Below are 12,396 nucleotides of genomic sequence, written 5' to 3'. Positions count from 1 at the left end.
CTATCATTATTAATTAGTTTAAATTTGTGAATAGCGAAAAAATATAACAACAAGGATGACAACATTCATAAAAGCGAGGCTCTAAAACGATAGGACAAACAAAAATTAACACTTGTAGCGTGTCAAAACTGAATAAATACTGCTTAAATACAGGATATATTTATGGATATACTTACATTTTAGGACTTGAATATAGAGATGCTTTGCTTATAACATTGTACTTTGTTGTCCTAGGAATCAGTATTCCAAAAATCAGGTCAATCGAATAATTTTATCACATAAAACTTTTGTGTTAAACAAAGTTAAAAAGGACATACAGATATGCTGTTAACGATTATAGAGTTGATATGCTTTCTAAATCATACCTAACTATTACAGGAATCACAATGAAATTTTGAAACTAATAGTGTAATTATAACATGCCTAAATCAACGAAAACAGCTAACCGATACGGACGGACCGACCCTAATTATAGAAAAGCTTTGCTTTTAAAAACAGTTAACAGAATACACTGTTAAAAATATATAAAAAATTTAGCATCAGATAATACTATAAATTCATTTCATTACTGTATACCATCATCCCATACGTTCTAGCAAAAAAACCTCATTATGATATAAGGAAGATTCCAATACTGTATTGAGTATAACTGAACACAGTAATAGTGTCTGACTGATTATGACATAACAAAAAAAAACTAGCCAATGAGAGGCCCTTATTGACCAATGGTAAAATTTATAGTGCCTCTCATTGGCTATTTTTTTTTGTTACGTCATAATCGGTCAGACACTATTACTGTGTTCCTATAACTTAGTGTTCTATGGAGTAATATGTATTACTAAATAAAGAATGTGCATTTTATAGTATTATCTAATACTCTCTATGGAATAAAATTCAATACGCTAGAAGGAAGTTTTTAATACTCTGGTTCGTAATTTTTGTTACTCTGTCGGGTAAAAATTGATACTAAAAACGTAATATCTCTGTACAGTAATAGTTATTACGATATATAGTGCTACATGGTCAATACAGCACACTTACGGGTCCAGGTCTAATACAACCCCAGCATATCAATTGATACTAAATGAAAAAATTATTTTTTACAGTGTACATTATTTCAGCTCGGCACGATGACTCTACACGAGGTTCAAGTTTTTGTTCTGTTCTTAATTCTCATTCTACTCTGGTTTTTCAAGACGCCCATCTTCATGCCAGGATGGGGTGATATTTTCAAGGTAATTGTAGTAGCGTAGCTACTCTATAACTAGGTATGACTGAATTTAGGTGTCAGGTACTAGATTTTGCTACAACGAGTCATACCAAAGATGTTCCTTTTTGTTCATCACATAAACACAAAAGAGTAATAGAAACGGACTTAACACATTGACATGGACTTCTTGGCAAATGTCATGCAATAAAAGATTATGTTGCCTATTTTATGTTGTGTTTTGTTCTTACCAACTATGAAACACAATTTTTTTTTAAAAATTTGTGTTTAGAAATAAAAAAAATTATGTCATGTATACATCTTTATACATAAAAAGTCAAAATTTAGGTTGAAACATCCCGAGGGACGACAGTGGCTGTAGGGTCAGCAACACCTGCTATTCTCATGTGCATACTTCTATTCATTCTTCCACAGGTAGCAATTCATTGGCTAGACTTTTTCTCTGGTTGACTCTGATTGGCTAGATAATTATCTATATTGACTGTTATTGCTGCTTTTTTCCTTAAGTTTACAGTTTTTGGCTGATTATTTTCTCGGTTTTGCCATTTTCTCGTATTGGCTTGATTTTTCTTTTTTTACTGTCATTGTCATTTTTACTGAAAATAGCTGAATTCTAATTTGTACTTTATTGACTGTTTTTTTTTAAATTAACTTTCATCAGCTGGTTTGTTTCTTAAATCTTAAAAATTGACCACAGATCGAGGCACAAAAGCTCAATAGAACACTCTTTGTGGTTTATTGTCAATCTTAATTGTGAATATCATACCAGCAAATAAACTCATTCAGTTCTAAATATTATTAACAAAGAATCTATTTGAATAACCTGTAGATAATCTTCGTAGATAATGACAATATTATTTCAGGATTACAACTTCTGGCCTTTTGCACCTTTGAACAGGTAAATTACCTTTGAAATTTTCTTAATTAAGTAACAAGATGTCTGTCTGCGAGTTTGATTTTCATTAAGATCAAGATTATTTTAATCAAGATTGTTTTAAATAGCTTAATATCCATCTAGGACAATACAAAGCGTACCTGATGAATTATGTCAAAATTTTAACCTATCGTTTTATGAGATATAAAATAGAAATATTCCTATTTTGTTGCATTCACAGGGTTTTGCCAGGTCGTAGCGTGAAGCGAACCACCCCCCCCCCCCCCGCCCTCTAAAATTCCCAGAAAAAGATGTGTAATTCAGGTTCAATTGGTAAATTGACGCTGAGCAAGCAATTTTTTTTCACAAACACCTTTTATTTAAGGGAGGTATGAATAATTATACTTTACATCCCCTTAGATGTTTAAGTTGGGTGTGTCAGAGAGGTTTAGACCTTTGTCAATGGAATGTACAGGGGTTCAGGAAGGGTCAACACCTAGAGGAATGTATCCAACCTCCTTAGTTTTTTGTACACATATATTATTTGTTGATAATAGCTAAAGTCGATAAAATCATGTTTTTTGGTTTCATGAAACAAATTAATGAAAATTTAATTATTTCAATTATGTTTTATTTTGATTAAAAACATAATTTATATTTACGCAATTGTGCATAATAATGGAAGACATGGATTGATATAATAAATAACAAAGTAGAAAGAATATTAAAAAGTAACATTAAAACTTTCATAGGAAATGTTAGTATAGACTTTAAATTCCAGAAAGAGAGGGAACATTGGACTATAAATCCCAAGGTTTTATAAGAATAATTCCCCTCATTCGTTGGCTCAAAAACTTTTATCAAATATTAATTGGTTGGCTTAAACTAGCAGTGTTCTGACAGTTCGTCAGTCAACCAACGTATTTTTTACTACTATGATATCTTTTTTCATAAATCTTTCCTTGTTAATGCAAAATAAAGGTTGCATGATTTTATAAAATGTTCCAACTTATTGTTCCGCAGTAGGCGACGCTGTATCAGAGATAAAAAGGTTTAAAAATAAGACAAAACATTTTTCAAAGAGGTGTCAGAATTTTTTTGTTATTCCTCAAAGTGCCTCGTTAAGCGCTAAACATCACCCACCCACTCCCCCTATTAGATTAGATCTTATTGGGTGGGCAGGGTTATGGCACTGCAGATTAGCCCCCCCCCCCCCCACCCCACGTAGGCATAGCGAAAATAATACCCGACTCCCTCCCTTATTTATCATAGGGGGGGGGGGGGCGGGGGGGTATCATAGATGTCCAAGAAAAGATGTTTGCCCCCATAGAGTTTTGAAACTGCGAAATATTTTTTCCAAATAAAAAATGCCCCAAGCCAATGAAGAAAAAGGTATTGGTTATTAATTTCTGTCAATGGTAAGTGGGTTTAATTAAGAAATACTTTGCTCCAATAAAAAAAACACTGTATATAAAAATATAGATTTATCATCAATGCTCTTATCCCTCAAGATCCCTGAATATAGCATAAATAATTAAAGTTTAAAGAGTTGTGAGACATGAAATATATTTTTTTCTACAAAAGTTTATTGTGAACGTTTATGAAACAAAGACAATGTTGCACGTGAGTAGCGCAACAATAACAAGCTTTCCAAATGTCCAAGAAGAAGTGGATCATCATAATCAAACTTGTAGGAACTATGATTTCCTCTACGACTGGATCTAGGGGATAAGAGAAGACTAGAATGAAAGATTTGGAAAAAAAGTGGGGTAGGTTGGAGGGATGGCTTTTACCGAAAACCTTACAATAAATATGTACTAAAGGCAATGTTTAAGCATTAAATGGTCAACCTTATTTACAATTAACAACTTTATTTATGGATTTTTTTCTGCTGCAAGCGTGTTTCAATATGAAAAAACATCTTTGTAAATAACAGCAAATCAAAAGAACACAGTAATAGTGTCTGACTGATTATGACGTAACAAAAAAAAAATAGCCAATGAGAGGCCGCTATTGACCAATGGTAAAATTTATAGTGGCCTCTTATTGGCTAATTTTTTTTGTAATAACGTCATTATCAGTCAGACACTATTACTGTGTTCAGATTTTAACAAACAAACATAAAAGCCTTGCTTCTGAAAGAAATAGGAGAACAATTCAGAGTAAAAGAATAACAAAGATTACATTATAAATATATTGCATTAAATCGCTGATTAAAAGGCTTCTTTTTAATCAACGGATGCCTAACATATGCAGCTTTAAAAAAATATAGTTATAAAAAGGATAAATATTTTTTTGTAGATTTATTTTAGTTTACCATTGGCAATTTTATCATCAAGTAGCGAAGCAATAAAAAAAAAGACAATAGTTTTAGATATATAGAACTTTAATTGATAATTGTATTTTTCCAACAGACAAACGTATGTTCCATTGTTATAGAGTAGAAGCACTATTATGAAAATGAAGCTGATAGAATTATCATTTGTTATTGATATCTAATAATTCTAATTTTAAATCATTTCCAATTATAAAAATTGAATATTGAATCATTTCTATTTTCCTCTCTTAACATAAATTTCTTTTATAGATTTTAATTTCATGAGATGTATATATATGTGGTATCCGCCGAGGATAAATGGCAGACACCGGAGTTCAATTAGATTACGGCAGTGTGACAGACGTGGACACCTTACTATAGAGAAGCTACGCTTCTCTAGCTTTCACTAGATAATGATCAACATCTATTTTCAGTTGTCACTTTATTGAAGGGTTAAGAGATACTGAAGCTATATACAACAAACAATAATAACATGGATAGGAATAAATAATCATAACATAAAAGCATAAATAATACATATACAATGGTCAGTTTGGGCAATAATGATCCCCCATCCCTGAAAAGGGTGGGGGAGAATTAAGAATACAGTTAACCATAATAAACATGACAGATTCAATCATTAATTCTAAGCGTAGGGAGGGGGTCACTAGACCCCTTCCCCAGGACTCGGGGGAGGGCCATTGACCCTCCACCGAACCCCAGATCAGGGGTGCCATAGGCATGGCTCACGGTTGCCGAATACCACAACTCTCCCCTCGGAAGGCTGGGAGGGGGTTTCCCTACCAGACTTCCGACAGTGGTTGAGGCCTTCGGCCCGCTTCTTAGGGCTAAAATATATACAAACGATAATGATTCAATGGAATCCTAGTGGTGAGTATCTTCTTAGGGTTGATGGGCTCCCAATGTGGGATAGAAGGCAGAGGCTGGCTTGGGTTGGACACGTTGGTCAGCGCCGGCAGGTATCAGGTTTGCTGGTGGCACAGTTGTTGCTGGAACAGTCAGCAGTGGGGCCTGCTGGTTGTTGTTGGCAGCGGCTGGGGCACTGGCTGTCAGGTTGATCGTTTGAGCAGCGGCCTGTCCTCCTGAGGGGCCGCAGGGTCTGCCAGCGGGCGGTCCTGGCCTACCTGGGCGGTCATGCCCGCTGTCAGTGGATTTCATAGACACCATTTCCTCTGCTGCTTCCCTGCCGATGGGAATGGCATCCCAGTCCACTGAAAAGTCCCGGGACTTGGCATGGTTGAGCCTGGCTCTAGCCAGCGCTTTCCTATATAAAGCTGGATGGTACAGGAACACTTGTGATATCGCATTCAGGGCTGCTCGGACTCCTCCTTGTGCTGCTGCTAGGGAAATGATGGTTAGATCCCCCAGCAGTTTGAGGATCAACAACAGCAAACACAGTATGGCTGCGCCATCTCCCCACTCGTGGATGGCTTGTCTAAATCCAGCCCAGACATCCAGGGCTGCCTCTCCTTCCTCCGCCAGTCGGTCAATGTTGTAGGACACTATCCCATGGTCTCCTGTGGCCGAACAGCTGCCTTGCTGAACGCAGGAGCCATAGGATAGGCCGGTCAGCATGGCACTCTTGTATGCTGGGAACGCCAGCAGTTGTTGCCAGTCGTTCAACTCAGCCTGCGAATACAAGCCACCTGAACTGAAGTCATCTAAGGGTTCTGTCAACAACTGCTTCGGCGTATCCAGCGGGGGTGGCCTCTTCTTGGGAGCAGGGGTTAACTCTATCCAGCCTTCCTCTGCGTGCACAGTCAGGGGGTAGGTGGAGGAGCAAGGAATCTTGGTGGCGTGTTCACTGTATACCCGTGTCACAGCGTCTACAAAACCTGTGGGCTCTACTGGCACTTTGTCCCAACACTCCTTGTGTTCGCGGACAACATACTTGTGGCGTTGGCAGGTCAGCTGCAGCAGGATGTCTCCCCTCAGTACCGAGAACGTGCTCCCCTGGACACGCACCGGGTGGGCCGGGTCTAGTTGCTGGAGCTTCCAGCAGTTGGCCGCTACTTCTTCTGCTGCGGTGCTTTTCATGCGCGTTTCCAGGGTAAACCCAATATAACCTGCATGGATCTGTGCTTGAAGGGGAACGTCAACATCCCTGGCCGACACTCTGGGCAGCGCAGCCGCGGCTGGGTCAGCTGCCACGAACAACGCTGGATGGTTTGTGGCATGGGCCTCGAAGTCGCAGTTCACAATCGAGGTAGGGTTGGTCATGTTGATGAAAAACTGGGCCTGATGGTCAACCAGATATGCATCCATCACCAGGCTGGGCTGGAGGCTGCGGATCAGCCTCAAGGGGCAATCTCTTCCCAGGTGGTCCCACACGTAGGTTGCTTCCCCAGTGATGCAGGACAGCTCAGAATGGGGACACTCTAGGGTCAGGTGGTCAGACTGGGACTCCACCCGTCCATCCTCCACCACATAGGTCTCCTCCTTGACCAGCAGCCGCCGCTCCTGGAGCACTAATTCGTTGCGGTATAGCTGGCCCTCAAAGTGGACGTCCTCCCCCTCGCAACCCACCCCCTCGGGGCTGTTGACGAGGGCGCCCACCATGTCGATGGTGAAGAACAGGGGGTGGTTCAGCTGGAACGTCAGTGGCTGGGTCTTGCCTGGCAACGTGTAGACTCGGTTCCTGGCCAGGTCTCGGCACGCTTCTGGGTCTATCTTGGTTGGCCTCATGAGGGTGGGGACCGAGGTCACCTTGAGGTGACCCCATACCCCACACCTGAATGTCCACTGGGACACGGTGAGCTGACAGCTGTACCCAGTGGTTTCCCTCACCTTGACTTGCTGCAGGACGTGCACTTCATGGCCCAGGGGCACCTCCTGGTGTAGGGGCTCCGTGTTACACATCTTTTCTTTATTGTAAGACGTGACATGGGTGGGGTTGGCACAGTCCCACCCCACCAGGACGTAGCTGGTTGTAGGCCACACGGCTGCCAGCAGGAGGCCCCACAGGACCATCCACCAATGGGAGAGGCTTCCAGGTAACCATCTTCCTCGTACACGCGGCTGGGGATCTTCAGCTCTGGTCACGGCTGCTTCTTGGGACTGGACACGGCTGGGCTGCTCCTGGCTAGATACAAGTTTCCATTGAGCGTTATCTGTATGCGGCCGAGGCACCCCGATACCCTCCCCAATGACAGACTGGCAAGCGACTGGCACTTGCCTGGGTGTCGGCTCCCCTAGCCCTAAGTGCTCCCTTCCCTTGTCCAAAGCATGCCCAGTGGCATGGGGCTGAAGTGCATGTGGCACAGGCTCGCCCTTACTCACTGCCCTCCCCTGCCCTAGGAACTCAGGTGCATGTGGCACAGGCAAGTCCTTATTTTCCCAAATTTCAATCTCCCCAGCCTCAGGTGCAGGGGGCACAGGCAAGGCTGGGTGTTTACAATATTTTGGATACAACACATTTAACAAATTCAACTTATCCTGATGTTGAGCAGCTGGGTTCCCTTGGCTGGCAGGGGGCTCTGGATGGCAGGTAGCTGGACTCTCCCTGCAGGCTGGTGGCGCTGGCTGGCATGTAGCTGGGCTCTCCCTGCAGGCTGGTGGCGCTGGCTGACTGGGGGTGACGGGTGTCACCCCTTCCTCTGGGACCGCTGGCTCGTTCCAGGACTCAGGTCTCTCGGTGGCGGCGAAGGTTGTCGCCCCAGACATCAGGTTGCAGGCTGGCTCGTTCCAGGATCCAGGTATCTCGGTGGCGGCGACGGTTGTCGCCCCAGGCACCAGGTGGGAGGCGCTGGATAGCACCCCCCCATCATCCCAGGTGGCGACGCCGGGTGGCGTCCCATACATCGATGCAGAGGTGCTGGCTAGCACCTCCTGCCTCTCTCGTTCGGCGGCTGCCAGGACCTCCCCATACACCGTCTCAGGGACGCTGGGCAGCGCCCCTCCACTCTTGCTGGGTAGGCTCAGTCGGGCAGGTTCCATCATGTTGAGGCTGAAAGGCTGGGGCCTCAGCACCTCTGGCTCGGCTATGTTGTTGGGCTGTATCAGCTCTGGCCCCAGATGGTTAAGACTGAAGCCTAGGCCAACCCGGTTGGGTTCAGCCGCACCGCCCAGTACGTTGATCCTAGCTGGGACAGTCCCGAACTGCGGCATCCCATCGGCTCGGTCCGCAGCTCTGGGGGCGGCTGCTTGCTGTGGTGGTGCTGGGGGCGCGCTCCCTTCCATATGGGCCACTCTGCTGGGCTTCCCTGGAGGGGCACCCTTGTCGGCGGTGCGCCTGCGGCTGGCTACCTGGGCCCAGTCAGCTCTACAATCGGCTGCCGTGTGACCGTCATAGTGGCAACGCTCACACTTGGCAGAACGGTCACGGCGTGGCTGGGTGCGTCTCTCCTCTAGGCTAACTTCCACAGGCGTTGGGCAGTCTCGAGCTCGGTGGCCTCTCCCTTGGCAGCGGTAGCAGCGGCCTGGAACCTTGTCATCTGGAGCGACCTTCCCCATCTGGTGGAGACCCGGAGCCAAGGAGCCAATCTCCATTGGCTCCGACTCGTCATATTGGGGCAACTGGATGCAGGCAGATCCAGTCAGCCCGTCGGTCGAGTCCACTAAGCACACACCTTCCTTCAGCTGCTTAGTAACCATGGTCACGGTGAACATGGCCTTACGAGTGTACTCAGGTACACTCGTAATTTCATGGTTCATCATGAGGCGTTTTACATTGGCGTTACGAATTCCACGATTTAATTCGTCCACCAACAACTCAAGATCCTCATGGTTGTAGGCGTCCCTATACAAGGCGCACTTTGTTGATATGTACGCTTGTATAGGTTCTGTCGAGTGTTGCTTGTAATCCCTAAACGCTTGTTTAAGCGTTTGGGATTCAAAAGCAGGGCGAAATAGCAATTCACACTCGGTCTTGACCTGTTCGTAGGTCAAGGCTTGGCCTGCCTCGCCAAACAGATGGGACGCCATTTCCGCCGCTTGCCCTACCAATGACAGTAGTAGGGCGTTGCGGCGGTTGAGGGAATCATGAGGTGGCACGCGGTAAGCCGCCCATGACATCTCAAGTCTGCGGATATGTGCCGACCAGGATTGCTTGGGCGGTCCTCTAAACTCCGGCAGATTGCTCAGCATCAGCTTGCGGTACTCGGCTGGGGCCGGCTGAGGGTCGTCCTGGAGCCATCCTGGGGCTTGGTCACCTCCTGGGGCTTGATGCTGGTCCATTGGGTCAACGGTGAAACGACGGGCACAAAGTTATACAGTACTAAAATGAATGGTTTGTCACTTGAGGCTTCCTAGCCTAACAGCCAACACTGTTTGTATCACTAGGTTGGGAGTTTAGTTGCAAAGATATAACTTAGCTGTACTTATCACTAGTTAGGTGTTGAGGTTGTAGGGTAGGCTGGCAGAGGTAGATAGATGTTGAGGGTCTGAACTGCTGTCAGGAACTGATTGGGTTTTCCCTTATCACACTAGAGCTAGAAGGAAAGAAACTTGCAATTCTTTATTTGCTAAAAAATACCCCTGTTAAATGCTATGGAGTAGCTCCGCTCCGGTGTGAGTGTGTGTGTGTGCGTGGAATCTCCTGTCCTTGTAACGCGCGTTCGCGCCGTCAAATCCGCGCACACGGGGAAAACGCGCTCTCACCCCTCAACTCGCTCTCTCATTGGTCCGCTTCGTCCGTTGGATTTATGATATTTTCCGCACTCTGTTGCGCTACCCGTGAATGGCGCTCTGTGTATCCGATCGCTAGCTCCACACTACAGGCGGACTTAGTCTAGTGTGGGTAGGAAGGGGGAAGCGCGTGAGGGGACGGGGGTAACTCCGTCCGTTCCCCCTGTGAGGGAGGGGGGTAACTGTGTGCTGGTGTAATAGGGCCTTTTCTTCTTAATCTTAGGCTTATCTATTATATCACCCTGATTGTATTTGCCTTCAATGGAGAGGGGCCCCTCCCTTTCCCTTGGAATAAGGGGTGTATTGTTGTTGTGCTGTGGGCTTGAGATTGTTTTGATTGTATATCAGGGTCTTGATTATATTACATCTAGCTTCTATTTTTGTCCTTATCACAATTGCATAACAGATTTGTTTACCAACTCTGTTCTATTTTTAGCTGTTATCACAATACACAGTAATCCAAGCCTGTTCTATTCTTAGATTTATCACAACACAACAATTTGTTTGCCAAGCTTTGCTCATAAATCTATTGTTTGGCCATCACACTAGGGTGGTAATCCCTGCAAATGTGATATAATATCTGTTTTCTAGATGGGTGGCTGCGTTGTAGCTTCTCAGGATACTCGGGGTTGACGTAGTTTTTCTCTGTTCTGGTGCACTACACTCGTATGTTAGCTCGCAGCTTGCAGCTATGTGGCATGTTTCTGCCTATCGGCGGCAGGGAATGTCCCGTCCTGCTAGCGCCGCTGATCCAAATCCGGCTGATGGCGGCAGGGAATGTCCCGTCCTGCTAGCGCCACTGGTTCGGATCCTGCTATTTCTTGCAGTAAAGTTGGCCTATTTCCAGCCGTTTACACTTATTTGGCTTGTTTCAGCCGGTCCGCAGGCCTGTTTCAGCCCTATTGGCGCTCAATTCTCCGTTAGATATCAGCGCTGCTCGCGGTTATTCGTCAGATTTCGCTGTCTCGCTTCCACAACTGCCGGATGCAGAGTTAAACTTTGCTGTCCAGGGTGGGTAATTCAGGTTGCTTGCGTCAGTTTTGCCAGATTCACTGCTGGGAGTACCTTAGCCTCAGATGCGCGTCTGCTCTACACTTGTGGTTCGCCGTAATCTCACACAGCTGTCACCAAAGTTGTGGTATCCGCCGAGGATAAATGGCAGACACCGGAGTTCAATTAGATTACGGCAGTGTGACAGACGTGGACACCTTACTATAGAGAAGCTACGCTTCTCTAGCTTTCACTAGATAATGATCAACATCTATTTTCAGTTGTCACTTTATTGAAGGGTTAAGAGATACTGAAGCTATATACAACAAACAATAATAACATGGATAGGAATAAATAATCATAACATAAAAGCATAAATAATACATATACAATGGTCAGTTTGGGCAATAATGATCCCCCATCCCTGAAAAGGGTGGGGGAGAATTAAGAATACAGTTAACCATAATAAACATGACAGATTCAATCATTAATTCTAAGCGTAGGGAGGGGGTCACTAGACCCCTTCCCCAGGACTCGGGGGAGGGCCATTGACCCTCCACCGAACCCCAGATCAGGGGTGCCATAGGCATGGCTCACGGTTGCCGAATACCACATATACATATAGATGTTTTATTGGTATTTGGCCAATTAATTTTTTCAGGGCGATGATCTAAATTTTATTATATATCAATAAAAGCACCTCTACTCTATAACAGCAATTTGTACATACGTCACTACGTTAAGTAATCAGTCTATAGCTTCTTCGTTTTGGTTAATATATGAATTATGCACTGATTTATATTTATACCTTTGTCTTTGATTAAATGTTCCTTTTCCACTTTTCATTTTATCATTATGAGCTTTTATTTTTTTCGCTCTTGTTTTGAAAAGTAATTGTTATCTTGTTGATTCTAGGAGCCTGCAGAATTCACCGAGTCTGATAACCTGGCGGTTAATTGAAACTAAAATGTGCTGGGGTGTTATTTTCCTACTTGGTAACTTGGTTTTCTTTTAAGCTGCATTAGTGTAGACTCTCTATAACTAGGATATATCAGTACGTCTGTTTTTATAAATCCAGGGCCTGGTAGCCTCTTTCATGGTCACCATAAGCCACGGGGCTTACAGAAGCCTAACCTTCAACCGCACGGCATCATAAGCAACCAAATAATCATTATTTTCAGCCACGCGGCTTAATCAACAAAATTATAAGGTGCAGACTCTGAACCAGCCACCAAAATTTTAAGTCAGCAAACCTCAGCCACTCTAAGTTTCATTCAGCCTCATTTGTCAATTGTTAATCAGGAGTATAATGGACAGCTCATATTAAACAACAATAGTATA

General features: G+C 44.2%; 1 protein-coding gene across 1 annotated transcript in view; it reads left to right on the top strand.

Moving 5' to 3' along the window:
• The window catches only part of LOC145318863 (solute carrier family 13 member 2-like), a 70,844-nt gene that overhangs the window by 48,324 nt on the left and 10,124 nt on the right, over positions 1 to 12,396 (top strand). Inside the window, exons 18-21 of the mRNA XM_080160524.1 lie at positions 1,122 to 1,235; positions 1,556 to 1,642; positions 2,092 to 2,126; positions 11,971 to 12,050. Of these exons, the coding sequence (XP_080016650.1) occupies positions 1,122 to 1,235; positions 1,556 to 1,642; positions 2,092 to 2,126; positions 11,971 to 12,050 (316 nt within the window). The remainder of the gene's footprint in view (positions 1 to 1,121; positions 1,236 to 1,555; positions 1,643 to 2,091; positions 2,127 to 11,970; positions 12,051 to 12,396) is intronic.

This window comes from Acartia tonsa, chromosome 5, assembly GCF_053477335.1.
Source record: "Acartia tonsa isolate MP-2025a chromosome 5, ASM5347733v1, whole genome shotgun sequence".
Lineage (NCBI taxonomy): Eukaryota > Metazoa > Arthropoda > Copepoda > Calanoida > Acartiidae > Acartia > Acartia tonsa.
This window is presented reverse-complemented; position numbering and strand designations above follow the sequence as displayed.